At 41.1% G+C, this 24,069-nt stretch overlaps 2 protein-coding genes across 16 annotated transcripts in view; one reads left to right on the plus strand and one right to left on the minus strand.

Annotated features, from left to right (window-relative positions):
* The window catches only part of ENPEP (glutamyl aminopeptidase), a 38,547-nt gene extending 15,266 nt beyond the window's left edge, over window positions 1-23,281 (minus strand). The window contains exons 1-8 of one of the 3 annotated variants that reach the window (XM_080591306.1): window positions 23,153-23,281; window positions 18,454-19,099; window positions 13,308-13,449; window positions 10,693-10,824; window positions 6,587-6,707; window positions 4,334-4,488; window positions 3,589-3,702; window positions 1,780-1,914 (exon numbers count right to left, since the gene is read on the minus strand). In XM_080591306.1, coding sequence (XP_080447432.1) covers window positions 1,780-1,914; window positions 3,589-3,702; window positions 4,334-4,488; window positions 6,587-6,707; window positions 10,693-10,824; window positions 13,308-13,449; window positions 18,454-19,085 — 1,431 coding nt within the window. In that variant the 5' untranslated portion in view covers window positions 19,086-19,099; window positions 23,153-23,281. Of the gene's footprint in view, window positions 1-1,779; window positions 1,915-3,588; window positions 3,703-4,333; window positions 4,489-6,586; window positions 6,708-10,692; window positions 10,825-13,307; window positions 13,450-18,453; window positions 19,100-19,749; window positions 21,246-21,951; window positions 22,130-23,152 lie in introns of those variants that run through there. The other 2 variants (XM_080591304.1, XM_080591305.1) reach the window with 2 other exon arrangements.
* A 188-nt stretch (window positions 23,282-23,469) lies between these two features.
* The window catches only part of LOC308194840 (uncharacterized protein), a 50,821-nt gene continuing 50,221 nt past the window's right edge, over window positions 23,470-24,069 (plus strand). For 4 of the 13 annotated variants that reach the window (XR_013950921.1, XR_013950922.1, XR_013950923.1 and 1 more), the window contains exon 1: window positions 23,475-23,691. Coding sequence is in view for 1 of the 13 variants with exons in the window: in XM_080591331.1 (XP_080447457.1) it covers window positions 23,660-23,691 (32 nt within the window). In the remaining 12 variants the exon portion in view is untranslated. Of the gene's footprint in view, window positions 23,692-24,069 lie in introns of all 13 variants that reach the window. The other 9 variants (XR_013950917.1, XR_013950918.1, XR_013950919.1 and 6 more) reach the window with 7 other exon arrangements.

Raw genomic sequence — 24,069 nt, forward strand, 5'->3', positions numbered from 1 at the left:
GAGCATTCCAAATTATACTTTGTTTGTTTATTGATGAATATTATCATGAGAAGATTGTTTTTATAAGAAAAATGCTAAAGAGAAGCCAAAATAGAACCAAAAAGAAACAAGTTAATTTTGTCACGCATTTATATATAAATACCAACAGTAATTTGAGCTAAATCTATGCGAAGACTTTCTCATTCAAGCCAAATTATATCCCACGCCAAATTATATCCCAAGCAGTCTATTCCCAAACAATGCATGAGTCCTCAAGTGTTTTGCTAAAAAAAATAAAAAATAAAAATTCATGTAGCAATTATCTAGGCACAAAGAGATGAGTTAATGCTAGGGGTTTTTTTCTCCATTTTGTTTTCAGACCATGCGAAAGTGTGCCACTTGCTTAGCTCACCACTAAAATACGTTTTGGTCCAGAACATTTGATTTAGCTCTGTATGTTTCTTGACTTTTGTTAGCTTGATTTAAGAACATCAGTGTTACACAAAGCAGGTTTTCACATGGTTTATGATTTGACTGTGAGGCATTTATGATGCAATAAATACTGATTGTATTGTTGGACAGAGGATTTAACAATTGAAAACAGAAAACTGATGGAAATGGATGGATCAAGACTAGCTAATAAAAGTAATACTTATGGCTACGGATTTTAGCTGAAGCACAGCAAAAGCTAAAGTCAATGAAATGCATACTTCTTGTTTAGCTGATAATGGGAACTTAGAGGAAAGGAACAAACAGGATTTAATAATGGTGGATTTTGCATGTTCTGTGGAAAGTTGCTGTAACATCAGATAGGAGCCACTGTCAGCCATACAAGAAGCTGCTAACACAAACACGGTGTATCAGGGTCATATGCAACACGGTATGGGAGATAGCTCATTGACGAGAGAGTGAACAGAGCCCCAGGACTGGTGTAAGGACCAAGATGTTGGATGGCACAGGCATCCTGGAGTCTCACTGGGCAGGCAGACCTGGGGGATTCTCCCAGTTGGTTCCAGCTGGCTCTAGAGAGACCCCTTAGAGGCATAGGTCCCCACCACCACTGAGAGGGACAGCCTCAGGATGATCATAATGCATGTCAAAGACCTAACAGGGGTGCCCTCTAACACCTCTTGGGCTACAGACTTAGTCCAAGTCAGATGTGAGCTCCACAACTGGCAGCGAAACGTGAAGCTAACATCTCCCAGTTTAGGGGCAATGCCACTAGAGGCTGGTGTTGCCCATCTTTGCTAAGGCTTCTAGGGGGCTGGAGATCCTGTGAGCAACGTGAGACAAAAAGTTGCTTTCCTATTCTCACTGCTTGATTTCCTGCCTGGCTTCCTAAAAATAGAAGTTACGGTGCCCCAAAGGTGCAATGGAGAAGTGAGAGAGAGGACACCTGGCCATCTGCCCTTGCATCAGGTTATGTGGCTTGACAGAATTGGGCTGCATCAACACATGAGGTGATGGGAGAGGAGTGTGCTTAGTATCTGGCTTAGGATAATTTTAAACCCAACAACTCTCGTAGCAGACACTGCTGACACTGCCATTTCCCTGCTCCTCCGTGAGCAGGTTTGCCTGGAACATGGTGGCCAACCAGGGCTCTGGCTGCATCGCTCCTCTAACCGTCAATTTTGGCTGAATTATCACAGACAACAGCAGGGAATGTCCTAGAAGCAAGCTCTGTGCAGACACAGCTCACGCTGGCTTAGGAACTACGATTACGAGCTCCCCTGACTTCTGCCACCTCTCCCAAGCCTCCACTTTCTGTGCAGCCCAAGTCACCGCAGGGGGACGTCCTACCTTGCTGTAGGAAATCCCGTCAAACACAGAGGTGATTTCAGCTGGAGATGACACATTGACCACAATTGGGTGGGAAGAAAGCAAAGAGTCATCTTTCATTACAGGAAGCACGTCATCAATTAAAACCTGGTCAAGCTGAGAAGGAGAAGATGTTAGAATAAAAACAAAGGCAGGACTGTACACCTAACTTCACAAAATCAGTAGCTTGAGCTGCAGCTTCTCTAGAGGGAGGCGGTTGGAAATGGAATGAAATTTCACCTCCTTTGAAGAAGACTTGCAAATTCGTGCTTTACCTCTGAGAGGGGAGGGATACACTTTTTCCTTAACTATGATAAATCACCTTTTGTAAGTCCTATTTTCCCATGGGTATGATACCACACACACACACACACACACAAAAAAAAAAAAAAAAACACTCAGTAGGCACAAAAGGAGGCTGTATTACCAATTTCAGCAGTGTGACAATATCTCAAAGCATTATGGGCTTCTCTTGCAAAAATGGAGCGGGGGAAAGTAAGGAGGGAAGAAGGGAAGAAGGAAGCAGGCTTCTCCATCCTACAGGTGATTATTATTTTTTTTAAAATATGAAGTAACCTTTGGTCAAAATCCCCTTACTTCTTAATCAGTGTTGGTGGGAAAAAAAAAAAAAAAAGACAATTTCTATTTAGTTTTCCTCTTCCAATGCTTGATAGGATGAAAATACTGAAATGGTGCAAGGTCTTAAATGAACATGGTATCTGCATTTAACAGCTTTTAAATTCTAGGCTCAGTAATGAAATTTTTGCTTACATAGGCAGCACAACAGATCTCCTACTTCAAGTGCAAAAGAAGTGATCCAGGAATGATTTCATCCCAAGTCTCACATAACGCATTGAGAAGAGCGATTTGTGGGAGGCAGGGGAAGCGCAGGGTAGGCGCTGCCTGCTCCAGATGTCTCTCGGCTTGTCAGTGGGCTCAGCCTGTGCAACACCTACCCCGCTTCCTTCCAGGGGCATATGTTATGTATTTTTTAGTAGCCAGAAAATCATTAGTCCTGGACAGCTGGGGGAAATATGAATGCTAAGTGCCATCACATCTGTTTGGGAAGGGAGGAAGGAGAGAGCAAGAAACTTCCCTTTACTCACACGCTGCTATCATTCCTCAGAGCATAATGCATATTGAAGGCTGCCCTCTTTGCAACTCCGCAAAGCGAATGGAGTTGTTCTTGCTGCATAGTACCACAGGACATCCCCTGTCACTACCTATTTTTGCATTGTGCAGATTACACATGCTCTTGAGCTGGAGCACTGGAAATGACATTTAAAACGCTGGCAGCAGATAGGGGGGAGCTGATTTTCTCCTTGACAAACAGCCCAACCTGTGGGACAGGCTGGGGTTCCCAACCCGCACCAGGTTGAGTAATGATCCTAAGGCAGGCCCTGTGAAGAGAGACTACGGTCCAGCTACCTAATTAAGGGCATTCTCCATCTTCTAGGGCTGGACTTTGAACAACCTTTTAAAAACTGCTAACACTGCCCAGAGTCCACCTACGTATTATTTGCAATAACAAGAACCAAACACTTCACACACTTGTTAAAAAGGATGACTCTTCCCTGCAGACAAAAACTTTTCAAAGTTTACTTTGATTAGTTTCAAACCACAACGCAGGGAGGTGGAAAAGCTTAAGCCAACATTTTCTTTAGATTGCATTGCACTACATTTTAAAAATATAAATATATTTTAAATCCTCATCATTCCTGTCTAATTTTTACACCCTTTCAAAATGCTCCCCCCAGCCCCACCAACCCTCCACAAGACAGAAGTAATTACCATTTTCCAATCTGGTTCTGCAGCATTGACTCCCAGGAACTCAAAGTAACTGGCAAATCCTTCATTTAACCACAGGTCATCCCACCAGTCCATGGTCACAATATTTCCAAACCACTGTAATTTATCAACATTGAAAGATGTAGTGTTAGCCAAATGGTAAATGTATATCTCTGTATCTCACATCTCCACATAGTACATTCATTTGTTTACATTTCTTCCTGTTACCAGATGAAAATTATCCTAATGCTGGGGTTTAAATAGGAACTCAGGCCTTGCCTGATGTTAAAACATCACTTTTATTATCAAATTACATATTACTGGGGAAATTGCTAATGATTCATGTGCCACTGAAAATATTTTTAGTTTCTTCCTCTTGATTTGCTGATTTGCGCTTGTACAGATATGTTTTCAGACAGCCTCCACAGTGTATAGCTGTCCTTATTTGCTTGCCCAAAAGAGACATCTGCACATGCAAATGAGTTCCTTTAAGACATTTTCGACAGATTTTCATAAGCTGGCTCACCGTCTGGACCCAAGCATCTAATTTCCTGAGAAAAATTCAAAGGCAGTAGTTCTGGTACTTTAGAGCTCTAACAGGGAACAGTTTTAGCATGGTATTTTGCAATCAAAGTGTGAGCACACGTAGAAGATCCTGAGTCGTGATTAATAAGAGTATTTTCCTGATTAAATAATTGATACTAAACATTTAAAGAACTTTGAAAATGAGTCGTGTCCTAAAACATACCTGGTGAACGAGCTCGTGAGCTATCACGGCTGCTACTCGCTGTTTGTTGGAACTGGCAGACTCGTTGGGATCATAAAGTAGGTTTGTTTCTCTGTATGTGATCAGCCCCCAGTTCTCCATAGCACCTGTCCCAAAATCTGGAATAGCTATTTTATCTACATTGAAAGAAAGAGAATGTGGTTACCACTGTACCCCTTAAGCCACTTAAATCACCCTCTTTTCTGCTTATTCATGGCTGGTTTTGCTTGCCGTATGTGGTTCAGGCTTACTGCTGTGGACTGCAGCCTATAACGTGTTTAAGAAGCAGGGGACTGGCCTACAGCTGCTCATAGCAAGTGCCCAAGCTCTGCTGGGATTAGTAGAGCTACAACCGGTTGCACTATCTGAGGATCTGTCCTGAGAGACGATGCTGTGCCACCTCCTGGGAGCGTGCATATCACACAGAACTTAATTTTGGCTCCCAAAATTAATAGTATTGTCTGGGGATGTGCTCTAGGCAGTAAACCACCTGAAACTATCTGTAGCATAATGAGGCATGTCATTGTTTGTCACACTGTCGCATTAAAAATATTTATTGACGTGTTAACCGAAGTAAATCCCCCATGCAGTGAACAACATCTGCTTCTATTCCCGGCAATTTGTGGGGGTCACTCCTTCATGGTCAGTAATCAATACAGGTTTAAATGAGAACTGTGGACTAAATTGGACTGGCATTTTCTTCTGCAAATAAAGACCACAGCCTTTCTGTGTGAGTTAGTGAAAAAGTACAGATGGATTTAAAACTGAATAGAACAAACAACCCTTACCCCACCCTAACAGAAGACAGGAATTAATCATTTTAATTTAAACAACTTGATTATAGAATCTGAGCTGGTAGTCTGGCCAGGGCTCCACTGAGAGTCAAAATGAGGATCACAATGGGAATGACAATGCCAGAAGCCATAACTCAATGTGAAACATATCTAAATATTTTGCAGAAATACACTTGATTCATCAGGTTTGATCTAGGTGACTTCTAATACTGAGGGAACAACATAGTAAGTCAGGAATTGTGATCCAACAAATAGATATTCTCAGAAAAACAATATACAAGCTACAAGAGCATCTGCCCTCTTATACTGCTGACCTGGGGTTGCCAGTCCACCCTGCAGTGCAGACAGACCCCTGATGTGGCAAAATCATCAGGCATTTATGGAAATGAAAGCTTGGGTATGAAGCACAGTTAAGATATAGTCCCAGTTATTAATTGGAACCGGTGCGCAAAAGGACAACATCTAGTTTCCCTAAAACTCAGGTACTGTTGACACGCAAATAGATATTTCCAGTAAACTCAACTGATGTTTTGAAAGGAGGTAGAAATCTGTTGCTAAAGTAATACAGGTTAGACTGTTAGATATATTTGTTTGTAGTTGTTTTGTTGTTGTTGTTTTTTTTTCCTTGATCCTTGTAAGTTTATCAACATGACTGCATTACCTCTTTAGGTCATAGGAGGGGGCATTTCCAACACATTTTCACAACTCTGATTACATTCCCTACTTTACCAGTTCAAGCTGCACAAATCAGATCCAGAGACCAGATAGCCCAAATTAAAGGATGCCCAAATGCACTACTTTTCTTTTATATATATATATATGTATATATTTATATATATAGCTTATATATATATGTAGCTTATTTTGTAACCACGGGCAAAATTTAATCCTATACCCAAGCTCTGTGTCTTTATTCAGCCCAGCAGTAGTAACTACAAATTATACACTGGACCACATTCATCTTTCTAAGAAATGGTCACACACCCACTTTGCACTAAGCTTAGTAAATAGTATGACATACTCTCTGGCAATTTGCATCTTCACTTATCTCATTGCTGACTTTTGTCCAGAAGTTCCCATGGAAGTGGTACTTGTTTTTCTCAAACTTCATCTGGCTCTGTTTTAGCTCATAATGTTCCTTTGCTGATGTCACCAATGATTCCCCTGATTTTCCACAAAACTCTCTAAAATATCCATGCCAAGAGCAGTTCTTCAGTTCATTTTTGAGAACTGCTAATGGAACTGTTGCTGAGAGCAATGCTTCCATCATGACACTTAAGAACATCTCAAACTACATTGGTACAATTTTAAAGCATCCTGATGTAATATCAGCAGGTAACAACCAAACACTTTCATACTCTGTTTACCAACAAAATACAGGAACTTGTAGGAGAAACATAACCACGACAGTAAATTAACAAAATGAAAAACTAATAATCACCTAGTTTTGGAAGAGAATAGCTCAAATTAAAGTACTCTTCAAAGAAGTCGAATACAATTTTTGTTACATTTGCTGCATATTCTGCCGTGTCTAATTGCAGTGGCTGGGCATAAACTCTCAGCTGTAAAATAGAGAGAGACAATTAGAGCAATCTTCAGTTAAGAGAAACTAGGAGGTGGCAAGCATTGAAAAGTCATTCAGCATACATACCTATAACACTGCAGATTTTCTCTAAGAGATTGGCCTAAGCAATGACTTCTGTTCCCTGACCTATTTATTCAAAAAGGTTTTTCAAACGTCATGCATAGAAGAAACCAAGTCAACATAATATGTGCATGCTTCCTACACCATGCCTGAACTTCCAAACTGGCAAGACCCATGCCCAGAAGCTCACAGTAGCCATCTCCCAACACCAAAGCTTGGAGCAAGGCCTGAGTGCCTACCAGCCACCCTTCTCCCAAGGTCCGGTTTTCTCGAGAAGGAAACGCTGCACAAGCACAAGTGAAAGGAATCCGCTTGTTCTGAGCAGCTCATTGATTTAGACTGATCTCAACAGATCAATTTCAGGAGGCACGTTTGGCATCCCTGTGCACGATGGCTGACCATTTCTGTGCTCTTCTTGTGTATCTGAGCTTGCATTTTTTGATGAAGGCAAAAAACATTGTCTTGAGTGCTGACCCTTCCACCCCAAAGGTTTGGTGTATGAGCTATTACTGCTCAAGCCCAGGAAGACTAGAGTCTGTATGGCACTCATAATCATGACGAAGAGGCCTACAGCTTGAGAAAGCCTTTTCAGATGTTATCTCCACATTGGGAAGACCAGGCTTTCCTTCAGAACTCATGGAGCTTTTGGGGGGGTCTTTTCCTCAATCTCTTTGTCCCAAAATTTCCAGGTCTCTTTCCCCAGACCTGAACTGTAGTGCTGCACTTGCAGGAGCTGTAGGCTGTCCCCTTCCCTGTCCCCCAATATTTCCAGCGTGGAAAGTGAGAGATCTTCATGTGGAGTGAAATTGCTGGCTTTGGGGTAACCGATCCATCTTTTTGCGTTGTTGGCGCCTCGTTGTTGGCATGGCTTGTTTACTCCTCAGTCCCGTCTCATAGCCAGGCATTTAGGGTCCAAACTTAGCAAAGGAGCTGGCCTACTCTAGGAGCCTCTTTTGAGCCTAACACATTTATTTCAATACCATGAAATTACACTTCCTCCAACAAGGGAGGAGGATGGGAGAGTGGTCAGAAATAAAGATGGAATGAAAAAAGCAAAACCAAAAAAAGCTTATGAAATTCAATTGGGAATCCATCCCAGCCAGGGGATTTCCCTCAGGGTCAGTTTGCAATTACAATCCGTAATTTCCACTTCAGTAAGCTCTTTACCCAATTTAGCAATCTTTGGTCCCCTAGCTGATCCATATTAATGGGTTCCAAAACCTTTAGCGTGCACTAGAACCGACTTTGAGTTTCATTTGTGTAATCTCCTCTGCGATTTTCCAAAGCAGACATTTGGTACCTGACAGGTAATCAGCTCAGGAGTGTTGTTTCCAGCTGTGGGCACATTTTCCACCGTTGATTCCATCAAGGTCTTTGTCAGGGTAATGATTTTCAGAGCTAATGGCAGAGTTTTTAAATAGTGGATCGTATCACGTGAGTTGCATGCTGTTGCTGTTGTTTATGCAAGCAATATATGGATTACACGGATAATTTCTGTTGGGTGCATGATTTATTACTAACGATTTATATAGCAAACTATAGAATGTTTTTCTCAACAATCAGCAACTCAATATCTCATGGCTTGGCAACACTTCAAAGTTTTTTGCATGGAGGTGTTTAGTTAGGAGAAGGACTTTCTTACTATCTGATTAAAAACTCTAAAGATGACCTGCTTTTACTGGTAAAAAGATCGTTTTTAGTGATGTTTATGTGGCTCCCTTAATTTAAAACAATCTTATACATTTACTTTATATCGCTAAAATATGTCCATACTAAAAGAAAGGGAGCAGTTATGGTTTACTTCACTAAAAAAAAAAAAAAAAAAAAAGGTCTTCTAGTGCAGGCAAGTCCTCAGACATTGTTTAGTGAATATCATTAGTAACATATATAATAACCAAAGCCTCAACTAGAAGGAGTTTCTTCAGGCAACCTTTATACTGACACAAATACCCCCACTTCTACACACACACGAACACACACACACACACGTACATGCACACACTTTAATTATCACGTTTCAGTGAACACTCCCTTCTCTTTAGAAAAGCTACAACTGCTCAATAACATTTTGTGCTTTATGACTTTGCTTGAGTCAAAAAATAAACAAGTATTGGCCTTATGGCCGTATTCTGGAGTGTGGTGTGGATGAGCAGATAATAAGCTAATTTTTATATCTAGAAAATGAAGTTTTCTGCCTTCTTCAACATTCAGGTCTTCATTATTTTTTTTCTTTTCTTTTTTTCTACAACACTATGTTCTATAAAGCTCTCTTTTGTTTCTTTTCTCAGGTAACAAGTGATAGGATGGGAGGAAATGGTCTGCAGTTGCAGTGGAGGGGGGGTTAGATTGGATATTAGGAAGAATTTCTTCACAGAGAAGTTGGTCAAGCATTAAAATGGGCTGCCCAGGGAATTGGTGGATTCCCCATCCCTGGAGATGTGGACATGGCACTAAGTGACATGGCTTAGCGATGGGACTTGGTAGGTCTGGTTGATGGTTGGACTTGATGATCTTGAGGGTCTTTTCCAACCTAAATGATTCTATGATTCTAGAGCTGCACAAATTCAGTTTTTTTAAATAACTAAACTCTAGAGAATACCTGTTGAGGCCAAAGAACCACTCTTGTTCTTGACAATGAGTGGAGCAGCCAAGCCAAACAGCATCTTGTTAACAAAAATGCGTGGCTGAGTGGCCTAAAACATTCTCCTGTTTTGCAGATTACTCAGCCAAACAGTGGGGATCTCAGAATATTGCATCACTATGTCAAGCCAGGCTCCATTTCCTTGGCTAAGTGCAATTTAGCCTCAGTTGTTTGTCAAGAAGTAAGACAAGCGTACAGCACGATGCTAGCAAAGGCGTTGAGGAGGGAGGCCTCGGCACAGCGCTCTGTCAGGAAGTCTTTGCTAAGAGCAGGATCAGCACTTCGGAACTTTATACAAGGCAGCTTTTCACACCGACGGACAGCCTGAATGTGCCATGCTTTTTCAGGTAGGGAAAGGAAGGGGAAGCAGCCAGGGCACGCAGTTGTGGCATCACCCTCTCTCTCGGATGAAAGGCAATGTAAACCAATAAATAATCAAGAGTGGGTTGAGCATCCCAGACTAGTTGTAGGCTAAATGAGGAGCTTAGGCTGAGGTACAAATTCTCTTCAGGCTTTCGGCTATTCAGTAGAATATCTTACCTGCTTATGCCTGTTCAGCTGCACCGTCAGGAGATTTTAATTGAATCCAAGCCAGAACTGGATTGGAACAGTTGTGTCTGTTGCATCTAAACCAAGGAGCTACTGTGATTTTATGGATTCAGATTCAAACATAATCCATCAGAGCACCTGCCAAATACCCAGGCCCTGTCACTTCTGTATGGTTTAGTAAAGTATTTGTACGGTGGCAAATTACCTTTAGCCACTGTTGCAAGATAAAGAATATTATAGCCAACATGCAATTGTACATAGCATTGTAGTCCTATGTCTCCAGGACTGTAAATAGGAAAGACATCAAATGTAATACAGATTCATGCTTTTTAACCCCCCCAAAAATGTAAAGTATTTGTATCCAGGGCCTGTGAATCTCTTGTACCCTTGGATTTGGACATTCCCTCAGGCTCTGGGCTTTAAGTCAAAGATGAGGTTAGAGCAACAGTGCTCCTTCCTCACCCACGTGCCTGTATGGGTGATGCCAGCTGGGATCTCACTGAGATGGGAGACAGGGAAAAACTGCAGAATACTCTATGTACACAAGGTCAGAGGGAGCACAGTGAACACCTAATCTGATCTGCTGCCTAAAATACATTATGGGAAAGGGAAAACTCTTGTTTGTATTATAAAAAGAGCTGATTCATTAAAAAAAATGCAAATCACTGTACATCTGTCATCTGAACCATGTTCATGCTGCAACAGGACTTACGGGTATTCCTCTAGCAGACTGCCTCTCTACAAACTTGAACTGGTGCACTGCAAAGCATACCAAGTAAGTGCTCATGGGAACTGACTTCTCAAAAGTTGTCCGATTCCAGCCATCTTCCACCTGTACAGTTTGCTGTAGAAATGGAAAAATAATTAATTTGATTTTGAAATTACAAACACATGGAAAATCGGGTATAACGTTCTCATGAAGGCTAAAACTAGCCAGGAATGATACATCACCTCTCCAGATTCACCCCTTCTGGCATCCCACTGCTGATGGCATGAGAACAGACAAAATACATAAAATGAAACTTTGTTTTTCTGCACTAAATAAGTTTACCTGGTTCTAATTTTGCATCAAGGATTTGAAACCATTCACGTGCATGGGAATTTTGCCAATAGTTTTCCAGTGTACTTTAATACTTTTTGTTCTTGAAATAGTTGTATAAAATAACATCACTGGACAGATCAAAGAGACTGGATTCTGTCCTCTTAAATATGTGCATCACGCAGGAGTCAGGGGGTGCAGTGATGTTAGTTAGGGTAAAGACCAAATTAATAAATCTATCCTGAACTTGCTCAGACACAAATTAGCACTGCTAATTGGTGGGCTGTTTAAACGTACAAAAGGCTTAGTGATCATAGTTTTTATTTTCTTAAATCAATTTAAAACCATTCCTGGTTTTCTCAAGTGAACTGTATGACCAAATCCACAACCTTTTCTATGAAATTTATACTCTGAAAATTTGTTTCTGCTATGCATTATCTGTCACCTGTCTAATAAATTTTTGTGCTTCTATCTGGATGACTAAAATAGGAGAAAAGCACGCCGTATATAAAAGACACTAACTTTCTTCTAGAGATACAATACTTCATGAGATTCATTTGTTATAAGTACAATGTAAATAAAGCATACATGTTACTGGTGATATGAATTCATGAGCTAAAAAATCCTTTTCACAGATATATTCACAATCTACTTTTTTGTTATTTGACTCTAATTTGGTATCTTTTGGTCTTTCAACAAAGTCAGAATCTCAGTGAAAAAAAAAAAAAGGCTTTAAAAAAATTCACTCCAGTGAAAAATGCAAATGAAATATACAAGATCCTGGTTTTGCTGAACTGATTTTGCCACATGGACTCTAAAACTTCCCACCACCAAAACTACTACAGAATGTGTAACACACAACGTGCGTTACATTTACAAACTACTTTAACTTCCATCCATTGAAATGATTCCCCAAAGATCCTCCACTACTAAGAACAGAGCAACCAACCTTGTGACCACACCAGATGAAAAAACGTTCTCCTGTCATCTGTTAGTCAAACCCAGGATAATCTGTATCCCTCCCTGTACTTGGGTTTTAGCAAATTAATTAACAAGCAGTAGCTAGCTCTTCGAAAGCTTATTTTTTATGTCCATTTTAGAGACAAAATACACGCCTAGAGATGTAAAGCAAATCTCAAACCCCACTAAATCTTGATAACAGCTAGTTTTACCCCCCCCCCCACCGTCCATACCCTCACTTATCTGAGATCTATGTGTAAAGGTACCACAAACACTCTTGTTTCATGTGTTGTTCATCAAAGTACCTGCTGCTCTTCTAGGTATCATAAACATATTTTTTTTAATAACAATAGTTCAGAGCTTTAAATTTGCAAAGGGTCTGGGAGGCAGCTGTATCACAGCAATAATAGTTCTCTCAGCCACATTTCTGATGCATAGTTAAAGTTTGGGGACTCTTTAAATAAAACAGTACACAGCAAAGCAGATCTTTGTTTGTTTTCTGGGTGGGGAGTGATCAGGAAGATGCAAATGTCAACAGCCTGGAGGCTGGAAGCTTTTTTTTTTTTAAACTTGGCACTTTATCTCCCACTTCAGAACGTAGTCATTAGAAATTAAACATTGGATGACACATTCAGTTAAACTATTCATTAGAAACTCTCAGCTGAAAGCCATTCAATCTTCTTCCAGAGTGCCCAGAGGTAGATAATTGGTGCCATTGAATTTCATCCCAAACTTGGAATTTGACCTAGCAGGTCCAGAAATAGATTATTTAGAAAATTAAAGCCATAGTGGACTGAAAAGTGTCCACACTCATGATCTGACAGATGGGATTTTAGATTGTGTTATATACACTATAGTCTTAGACTATTTCTTGCTAGCAGGATCCTTTGCTGTTAGGTTGTGATCAGCAGGCTCTTGCACTGGAACATAATGCAGTTTTAGTGATTATTATGAGACTCCTGATCCGGGAAGCAGCTGTCTTTCAGAGCATTTCTTCTCAGAGTCCACCCGGTTTGACTGAAGAGCCTGCTGTTACCTATTTATGGTTAGTAGTGGATGCTCATACAGCATATCTGAAGAGAGGGTCAGCTAGCTGAAGACAGAAGACACATTTCATTTCTGATTTGGATTTGGCTCTGCATTGCTATCTTGTGTACTGACTGGTCACTGGGAGTCCTAACCAAACAACCAGTCAGATTTCATGGAATATTTATTAACCATTAGCTTTACAGCGTCTGGGTGGTAGAGACTGAGAATGCACAAGGACCTTGTGTCCAGTGGCTTTACAGAACCATCCCTCTTAGGCAGTAGAGTTGGGAAATACATACCTGTACTGGCATGTTGGCAAGTGCTTCATACGTGTTTTGATGGATGATAGATACATTGTAAGTTGCCTTTTTGTTGGGTTCATCAAAGCAAGGAAATGATTTCCGTGCATCTGTTGGCTCGTGGTCAGTAGCTGCAATGCTCCTTAAATAAACAACAGATTGGCAGGTTGTTCTAAACCTTCACCGCATACCTTTCAAATCTTATCTGCACTTTCTAAGCATAAGTATTTAGCAACTTTACAAACTAAAATCAAGTACAAATATTTTGTGTACTCGTCCATTCATAAAAGTAGGTGACATCAGAAATGCAGAAATCATAGAGGCATGTGGAGCATATGTACCTCAAACTCTGTCGTCAGCTTCCTCTAGGGTTCAGAGCAAAAACTAAAGACAATTAATTATCAAGAAATATTTTAGGAGCCAGGTAACAAGATACAAATGACCCATCCTGGATGGTAAACTTTTGCTTGCCTTCCTTATGAGTATTCCCATTGATTTCTGTGCCTAAAATAAACTGCTGTTGGTATAATCTATAAAAGGAAATATAGGTTCTGATATAGAGCTATTTACTTAAGTAATCCCATGTGTTGTTTACCATCTAGAGTTCATCTTGGGATTGGAGTCTTAAGCATCTCCAAGAAGACACCTTGGAATTCTCTGAGTGCCCCTGAAAATTCACCCTACCTATGTGTTTCTTTCTCTGCAGTGACCACATACACTTTTCTGCTGGTGCTGTTACGCTCCTCTGACTCCAATAAAGAAAGTGTTTGAGAAAACATGGGAAGTCCAGGTAAACATCCTAGCACAAAACTGATGCTATGTTAGCTCTCTCAAGGGGGGTTAGCAAGCCATCTCACTTAAACAAGAACAACCAGAAGAACTAGAGAATAAGGGGTCACAGAAGAAATTAAGATGAAGGTTGTGAAAGTTCCTATTGTGTGCTTGCTTCTCACAGTGACATTGGGCTCCCCCATTAATGAACCATTCAGTGGCAGAACATATTCTTCAGTGATTAATGGTGAAAGAGATCACAGATGCTTCTTCAATTAATCTGGAATGTTGAGCATTTTTTGACAGCAGTTCTACAGCTGCTCCAACTATATTAAGGTAGTTTTTCTTTCCAAAATGTAATTAAAAGTGTACATCGTAAATTACAGATCTGCAGCAATCCTACAAGCTCACTTGACAACCAATTTTTCAGTGTTTCTGTTGCCCTTGGCTTTTCTTTGTGATGGTTAAATACTAAACTGGTCATTAGGAACTTGTAGCAGCAAGGTTCATTTACAAGCCTGATGAGGTAATATGTCTGGGTTCTCACCATTCATGTTCATTGGAATAGTAACTCTGTAGTTCATGAGCAGAAAGCATAACGAACCCTCACCTTAACATAACTTCAGGCTCAATAGAGTTTCATTTGCTCGGTAAATTGTTTGATGTAACTCTCTACTTTTGGTTGGATTTCAAAGCTATTTCACAATGAAGTTAACTTCAAGTCCCCAGGGCAATGCTTCACATATATTGCTTAAAAATTTGGCTGTATATTTTGACACATTTATATCTTGTTCCTAAAGATGGATAACACTATGATAGCTCTTCTGATTTATAAGCTGATTATCTATCCTCATCTATTTGTGGAGGCAGACAGACAGCAGCAGTGCAAAACCACAGCACTACCTCTCCAATAGGGTAGATGATCAGTACTCCAGGCTATGGCATGCAAGTAGCACTAGAAACATGAGATGTTGTAACTTCCTCCCAGACTGTGTAACGTAGTTTTTAGATAAGATTTTCTTCGTTGCTTGATGGATTCCACCCTTCTACTTGCTGTTGATGTCCAGACCTTTAAATATGAACTTGAGGTGACAGCTGTAAATATCCTAGTAATAGGGAGTGAAGACCTGGCTGAGACTGCATCCAGCTGTTGTTTCCAAAATAAAACAGGTCTGCATTTAGAACTATGATTAATTTCCATTTTTTTCCCACCCCAAACACAGGGTTTTACTGCAAAAGTGCTCCCCTTGAGCTGAGTAATGCTTTTTTTTTTTTTGTACCTAGTGTTTCCTTAAATTCATATCCATTGCTTCTTCTGAGAAATTCTGCTCTTGAGATGCAAGAGCGCTATTTCCTTGTAACAACAACAATCGTGCCTTTATCTAATCAATAAAATCCTAAATGAAACTCTTCTTATCTGTTAGAGATGTGCCCAACTGAGTATCTTTTACAAGCCTTTTGTTCTCCTATGGAGGACGGAGAGAATTCCTATAAAAGGGAAACCATACATTGTCACAAATAGTAATTCAAAATCAAAATCAGGTGTCTTGACATGTTTGTTTTATCTGTAATATCAAGGTGAAAATAAAGGAAGGTATTAGCACATTCCTTTTCAGGAACCAGTGAGTTAAAAGAATCAATAATACCAGGCAGAGACTCTTATTGTGCTCCCTTCCTCAATATTTGAAAATAACACAGTTGTGATATATTTTTACTCACTGCATCATGTAAAGTAGGGGAGGACTGTTATTCCCCTTTCGTCAATGAAGAAATGAAATGCACAGAGACACTGGAATAGCCTTACAAAAGGACTCCAGTGCTTACCGTTGGATTCAGGCACTCTCAGGAGGATCTAGGCAGGTCTGTTTAAAATCTGCATTCTCAAAATTTCTACTTTCCTGCTCCCTACCTGCATGTTCACATCAATTTAAATAGTTGTGTTCCCAAGGTATCTCAAGATCCATTTCTGGGCAAGTCTAAAAGTACCTTAAAAAAATGGGGATTGTGCAATCCGTCTGAACAGGATTCACAAATGAGGTGTTCTCCCTAAGCCTCCCAAGGTTCCTGGACTTGCAGGCATGTTCCGCCCATGTCTCCATGTTTTCCACAAAATGTAGTGGGAGATTCGGATCTAAGCAACAGCAGAACCTGGACTTCTGCCCGCTTTGTAAACAAAAGTCGTTATAGCTATGCTTTGGCAAACCTTTGCCCTCACAGATAGACAGCTGGGGAGAAGCTCGGTCTGGAAACTGAATTTTCAGTGTCCTTTATTTTCTCAAAAGGTCCCACTGCTTCTAATACTGCCCAGAAAGGATGGGGGAGTTGGTTAATTACAAATTGGCTCTCATTTTCACCTCAGCCCTCTTCTGTCTAGCATCTGCTGCTATTAGTAGACTTTCTTGACTTTCGCTATTACCTGATACAATCTGTATTTACTTCCAGTATAACAAAGAATGAACTATTTGGGTTGAAATATTGCAAGGGTGATAATCTGCCTCAGGCAAAGGTAAAGCAAAAAGCTAATTTCAGTCAGCATCGTTTTTGACTAGAAAGCCAGGGGAAAAATGCACTTTTAATAAGTATGAAAACCTTTCCCTCACCACCTTTCCTTAACCCCTTCTACCACCTACCCTCATGCCAAGTAGCAGCATCTTGAAATTTGGCTAGTAGTTGCTTACGTTTCAGAGCTTTACTTATCACTATCACATACATCATCTCTTGCACCTCAATGGACTATCTACACAAACTTAACCCTATCAGAAATCACCATTCACTCATACTTATTAGAGCCCTTCTCAAGCCTAAGAAACAAATTCACACACTCAAGTTCCCTTCGGTACTGAGCATTTGCAGACTGCTAGCTAGGATAAGCCTTGCAATACAGTATCTCCTAGCATCCAAACCAAGGAGTAGGAACTCTCTTGAACTGTGCTCACTTCATACTTTCTTCAGCATATGAAGTTCTCCTTTCTTCCTGCCCGCAGATGCTTGGTCCTTGTCTTTCTACACTGTCTGGATCTGAGGGATAAGCACTCACCTCTCCTGCTCTGTGACCCAGGAGACCTGTGCTCTGGTTCTGCTGTTCCGGTGTTGGGACAGACCAGGGGCAATTCATTCAATATCTAGGTTTCCTTCACCATTAAAATTTCCATTAAAATGGAAATAACACACCCCAATTTATAAAGATGCAAAAGGGTTACACTTTGAAACTCCCATGGGGTCGTCAGATGCTCAAAGTATGAAACCAAAACGCCTTCCAAGTCGGAGCAATACTGAGTGGTACTAGACGGAGGAACAAGAGGGAAGGAGCTGGCAGGAGTTCAAGTTATTCCCTCCATGGCTTCTTCACAGACCCAATAACCATGTTTACACATAAAAATGAGTGCTTGCTTTTTTCTCTGCTTCCTGAATTTTCTGCTGCTGGTGCCTGTCACTGCTACTACTCCTGGCACTGCCTGCCAGCGGTTGAATGAAGCTGATGCAACTCTCACTCATGACACTGTTGCCCCAGGAAGGCAAAAAAAGTGCCATGAAAACAGACCAATGTTTGGCTTTGTGTTCCTGAAACAAGACCCTAGAAGAGTCTAGCCAAGTTTATCTTCTAGTTTTAAAGGCTGGCCTAAGTCACTTCAGAAATGTAGATACTGTAAAATGGATGGTATTGTGCCCTTTCCATGCATTAAGTGAGAAGTTTTGCCCCTGAGCACTGAGAAATGGCTTTTTCAGGCTTTCCCCTTGAAGTGGTGCAAAACTGGGAAGTGAAGTGGGTTAAACGCACCACAAGAAGCTTATATCAATAACTACTGATATGTTAAAAAAGAAGAGCTGGAGCAGAGAAACTTCAAGTCAAAGATAACCTTCATAGTTCGGATCTCCCTAACTCATAATTTAAACCAGCTACAGAAGGGACAGAGTTTGGATATTCCTCAGGCTTGCAACATCAAGGAGGCACAATGTCAGGAAAAGTATCACAAGAGCATTTCACACCAAAACTATTACTCTGGGGAGTGCGTTGTGAGAGCTGTATGTTATTTATTGGACTATGGAGCTAAAAAACAGGCCTCAGTCCCTCTACCTCTCTGAGGGAGCCTTTTGTAAAGCTCAAGGGTAACCTGGGACCAGTAGAGTTTGGAAAAGCTTTTCAAATTTTCAAAATAATAACAGAAGCCCCCAGCTCTCCAGCGCACTCTTGTCAACAGCCAAAAGATTTTGAATACAACATCTTCCTTAGGGGAATGACAAAATTAAAGAACAGCCCAGAAATGTCAGCAAGTTGGTGAGAGACAAGACTGAGAAGCTGACACAGGAATAGAGCAGGTCTCAGCAAGTAGGAATAGAGAAGAACATTTAATAAATAAAAGAAAATTTCCTTTACTTAGTCTGTCCGTTCTCAGTGTAGGTGGTCCTATAAAAGCCAACCAGGGAACCATTCAGCCAGCCTTGAAACTTCAGGGTGAGTATATAAGGGTCATTCTCATCAGTGACAGGGAGCTCCGCTTCTGCCTTCATCACTATGTACTCTTGTGGTGCGTACTCAAAGCAGTCAGTCACAGCAATCTGCTGTCCTGAGGATTTCTTGAGCGTGGGCCTTTCTGTAATCTTGGTCTCTCGCAGATGGAGCCACAGGTGGGTGGTAGATTTTTCCAAAGTGATATAAATACTGACTGTCCCTGTGTAAATGTCTGCCTCCATCTCAGGCTTCACTTCCAGGTCATAGTGGAAAGGCTTCACGTAAGTGGGTAGTCTGAAATGTCTCCACTCGCCAGTATCATCATTTTTAGGAGGACAGGAACCTGCATCCGCTGTGGGAGGAGAGGTTGTTGGCTGATCTGGCTGATTTGGCTTATCTGTTTCCGCTGAAGACTGCTGCGATTTAGGTCTGGTCAGTCCCACACCAAGCCCCACAGCAAGACCTACAATGGCCACAACGCCACAGATAACAGCCACATGCTTTGTCTTCATGCAGTACTTCTTGGGCTTCTTATCCTCGAGATCCATGTCCTCCATCTCAGCTCCCGGGTCTGTTCTCAGAGCAAAACATTAACCATATAAAGCTTATTAGTCAATTCAGCACTTGCTTTCGGTAAACTCAGCAGACTTGGTTTGTACGTTAATTGTGTAGCTATAGCTGTTCTCTCTCTGTCTCCCCCACCTCGCTTTCCGCAAGGCACTCAATTAATTAAAGATAACATGCATTTAGAGGAAACATGAATGATCAAAAGGAGTGCAGCTGGGCAGGGAGACCGAGGGAACCGACACAGAGGAACATTGTTCCCACTGCACTCCCCTTATAAGCAGCACAACCCCACCCCCAGCCCCTCCTGCTCCGGCCTGAGTTAAATATAAAACAGTGCTATGTTAATCAGCAGTTAGGAGATGATCAGATGCCAAAGCTCTGTCAGCAGCTTTCAGAAGGAGTTTGCAGATAGAGGTGTAACTGCTCCAAAACCTCAACCTTTGCCACTGCCTCTTCCGTTTTTTTACCTTGCTGTGTCTTGTTTGGGTTTTTGAGGTTGCAGGTTTTTTTTTCCCTCTTACTAGCAAGGATTTCCTTGAACTTCCACCCTATAGTTTGTGAAATGACATCTCTAAAGTCTCAAAAATCCAGCAAAATCACATACATCTTTCAAGGGCTTTTCAACTGTTTCCCCTCTTTTCTAGGCTCATTTACCTCTGCTGTGTAATTCGAGGCAGTTGCAGGCAGAAGAATGTACAGCGGAATGATAAATCTTCATCGCTGACTTCAAACTTTAAAACATGTCCAATTCTTTTTGTCTCATAGGGCCAATTTTCCAGGAGACTGCTCATGACCGTGCATGCACAGGCAGCCTGGGATATGGCTGCCTTGTTGGTCAGTGCAATTGCAGAGCTGCCCGTGAACCCTCGCTGGGAGGGACACTTCTAAATACGCAGTTGGATGATTTATGTACTAAAAATCTAACTCAGCATTTACTGCATGTCATCGCAATGCGGCGCTTCATTGAAACAAATTAATTGAACAGAGCCCAGTTCTGCCTGGAAAACCTTATTATAAGTAATGCCTTGCTAAGCTTGCAAGCAAGGTGTTGCAAATGTAACACCAAACTGAGTCTTGACCTTGTTTGACATAGAACTAAAGGAAAACAATAGAATAGAAACCGCAGTCTTCAGCTCTCTTAACCCTTTTCCTCCACTTACAGAGCCCATTTCAGTAGGTTTTAAATCAGGCACATCAGTTTGGCTTCGTGCCTCCTGTTTTAGTTTATAATGAGATAGATTAACTTTGCTCTTCACATCAGTTACAATTCTCTGACTACTGAGCCTCTTTTTTTTTTTTTTCTTTTAGGATAGATAAAGTTTTACCTGGACAGGGAGATTCGAGACTTAGAATTAGTGAACACATGCTCCCAGTGAGACACACTGTCTCAGGGAAGGAGCCTTTCCAGAATAGGTTTCATCCAGTCTATTCAGTCTTTTTAGAAATGAATCTGCTCCCAAGCTTTGTAAGTCTCCCTTTGAAATATTCGCCAGCCACCACCAGGAACTTCAGCCACCCAATCCACATCAGCACTCTTATAGCACACTACTATTTATATTGCTTCTTCTTTTAAGGGCAAAGTTTTCCATCAGGAATTGAGAAAAGAAAAGGTCTTTTTTTTTTTTTTTTTCCAGAGCATCAAGTTAACTCTTACTCAGATACTTTCAAAAGTGAAAAAAAAAAAAAGGAAAAGGAAAAAAATAAAAAAATTCAAGCAGAAAGCTAAAAATCTGTTTCATATTATGTCTGGTTTTATTGTTTCCCATTTCCCTCTCGTGATCAAAACTAGATATGACATGGGAAACCAGTGCCCTTTAACGGATTGGGTAAGAATTTAACTTCCAGCAACAGAGCCAGCATTGAAGATCATAGTCTTAACATTTAAAACCATTTCTGCTTTTCTTTTGTTCTGATTGAAGATGACATGAAAACAGAGTGAGAATAGATTTTAAATAAGACATCTTAAGCCAAAGCAGGCCATAAGTGATGAGATAGTAAATGTGTCTTGATTTCAAGCATGCTTTTTACATCAATACGATTTTCCTCCTCCATAGCCAAGAGGTTTTCTGCTAAATGTTAAGTCTATAGGTTGCAGAACAGGTTATTTATTCTAATTATGAAGAGACTTACAGATTTCTTCCCCGCTAACAATTACCACCCTCAGGGAAGAGCTAGAAAACATATCTGGATGAGCTGGTCCTAAGTAGCAAAAATATATGTGTGTCTTATCCAAAGCCTTAAAAACAACAGTAGCAGTAAAATCCATTACAAACTAATGAGGAGTGACAAATGTATTAGCTCAACAAATAGCAGAGATTATTAGTGTCTTTTTGCTAGTCAAGAGCAGTAGTGCAGTTATACATGAGTTATCAGCATTGATATTCTCTTAATAAACGCTGAAATTGAAGCCTAGCTACAGCCAAAAATAGGTATCTGTGTTTCTGATAGAGGTAGTTAAGAGCAGGCTTATTCCTCCCATATCAGAAATATGCTGATTTCCTAGCTGGCACCAATGGGGCAGGGACAGAGAAGGAAGCAGCAAGCGGCTGTGCTAAGATGCTGCCTAGCTGCCAAGGCAGCCGGGGAGCAATAACCTCATATACTTATCCAGGGATGGAACAGAGCTGGAGCTATCAATTCCACAGAAGCAATAAATGAGTGCAGAGCACGCCAGGGCTGTGCGAGTGCACTTGCTGCGTGGTTGTCCCTGTGCAGAAAGGGGCAGGGAACAGGACCTGCCTCCCCAGAGAGGAGGTTGTGCAGACCACTACCATGATCCCTCATCACAAAGCTACAGATATTTTTTCTCTGCTCTTCCCACTAGTCTAAGATGATGAATATGGAAAGAAAGCTCACCCCAAGGTACTTCTGCACATACCACAAGCACAACTGTTTTGAAGCTGGCAAGTGCTGGCCAAGCTCGGAGGGCTTTAAATTGTTTTAGTTTCATTCTAGAAAACTGGAAAAGGATTACAACAATCTTGTCAGTCACCTGGACAATGCTAATAGCTGCTATCATTCGTTTGGTGTTGATTTTTAATTGAAGCGATTTCACCTTAAGTTAGGGTTCAGTTCTCAGTCTGAACTGGAGTTACCACACCAGTTCAGCCCTGCCCCTTTGGCTACCTATAAAAGAGGTGGGTATAAAGTCACCCTGCTCTGTCTTGACGTTGCTGGTGGGGACACGCACGTGACCGTAGGAACAACATCCAAAGGTCTTTTCAGACAACTACCAAGAATGTAAATGCATCCTAATTTTTATCCCCCAAATGGTCAGCCTTTAATTTCCAAGATCATTTCCAATTTTAAGTTCAGAAAACGGAATAAGGTTTCCGCAAGTGACAGCCAAGAGCAGCACTAGCGCAGGCCTGCTTCAGGCTTTTAGCGAGAAGTGACACAGTCCCAGGAAATCCTTAATTGAAGCTGACAATGTGCAAAGAGCTGCTCTGGAAAGTGTCAGAGACATGGAAATAAACAAAGTATATTAAAAAATAATAATAAAAATCAAACTCCATGGCAAATCACAACAAAAGAAACTCCCCCGAGCCAAGTCCATCCTTGGAATAACATGAAATACTTGCTGGGCCCATGCCAAGGATGTCTTGGCTCCCTGTGCCCAGGGACATTAAGGCAACATGAGGGCAACAGATTCAAAGGACCTCTAATTTCCTGCCTGTTCCTCAGCTGCCCCTGCTATGAAATTATGGGATGCTGTAATAAATGGAGCCCCTCTGCCCCTCCATCAGGAGCTATTTGGCTCTCTTTCCGTTAAACTGACACTCCTCATTAAAACTGTGACTTCAGGAAAAAAGTAAAAAAAAAAAGGCATGAAGCAATCTGCTGTAGTGACTGCTTTCTGGCAGAGCTGCTCTTGTAAACTTCTCCCCAGTGGCTCCCTACCCCCAGAAAAATGTTCAGGACATGGATTTGAGAGATGCGAAACTGATTGTGGTGTTCCACCAGGTCACAAAGGAATTGTGCAAGAAATAATTCCCCCGTGCTGTATTTTCTTATGTCTGTAATGACTGATTACGTCTTCGTCTTCAGCTTTGAATACCCTGTAGCTTTCATGAATTCCCTAGAAGGTTCTCAAGTCTGGCTTATGCTGGTCCTTGTTCCGCTCACAGTCTGTTCTATGAGTTTTTAATCTATAAACCAGCTCAGCCTGGATTTGCGCTTTGTGGAAATACAAATGTTTCAAGCTGGTTTGAGAGGGACAGTTGGACTTTCTTCAATCCTTGCTGTTTCCCCCCAGTAAAATCTTTGAAAGCTAGCCTCAGCTGTGCCAGATTGGTGGCTGGGGGGGCTCAGGAGGACTGTGTTATCTCCTGCTGCAGGCTGACGAGCTCTCTATATAACACTTGCAGTCCCACCATCTGTTTTGGTGGCTTTCTCCAGTATGCTGATGTTGGCTGTTTTATCCCTTGAGATGAGGCTGAAGGGCTTTATCTCAAAGCCTCTTCACAAGGGGGAACTATGAGTTGCCCTTACAAGTTTTTTTTTATTATTATTTTTCTTTCCTACTTCTATCTTCTGGATACAGGTTCTGTGTATTGAAATGTGAATGTCATCTCTTACATTCCTTGTGTTAACAAGGTAAGTGAGACTATTCATTTGTTTTGCTCTATAGTATTGTTTAATCTTCTACTGCCTTGCTTGGATCCCTTCGTGCAAGTCATTAATCTCTAATCCAAAACCATAATAGTTCCGGGGATTCTGGTGAATCTTTTTGGTATTTAACAACCCTATTATGCTTTATTATTGTTACTCCTTGGTACTGTGGTTCTTGTTAGCGCTGGTCATTAAAGGAGTTACAGGTTATGGCAATGCACTTCAAAGGTTAGCTTCCGATATGGAGTTTCCTTCTTGTCTTTAAAAACCTGCCTGAGCTGACTTCTGCTGTATCAACAAAACACAGTTAAACTTATACAGGTTTTCTTTCAAGCTCACTCAAGAGAGCATCTCTTTGCTACA

This window comes from Anser brachyrhynchus (genome assembly GCF_964034855.1).
Source record: "Anser brachyrhynchus genome assembly, chromosome: 4".
NCBI lineage: Eukaryota > Metazoa > Chordata > Aves > Anseriformes > Anatidae > Anser > Anser brachyrhynchus.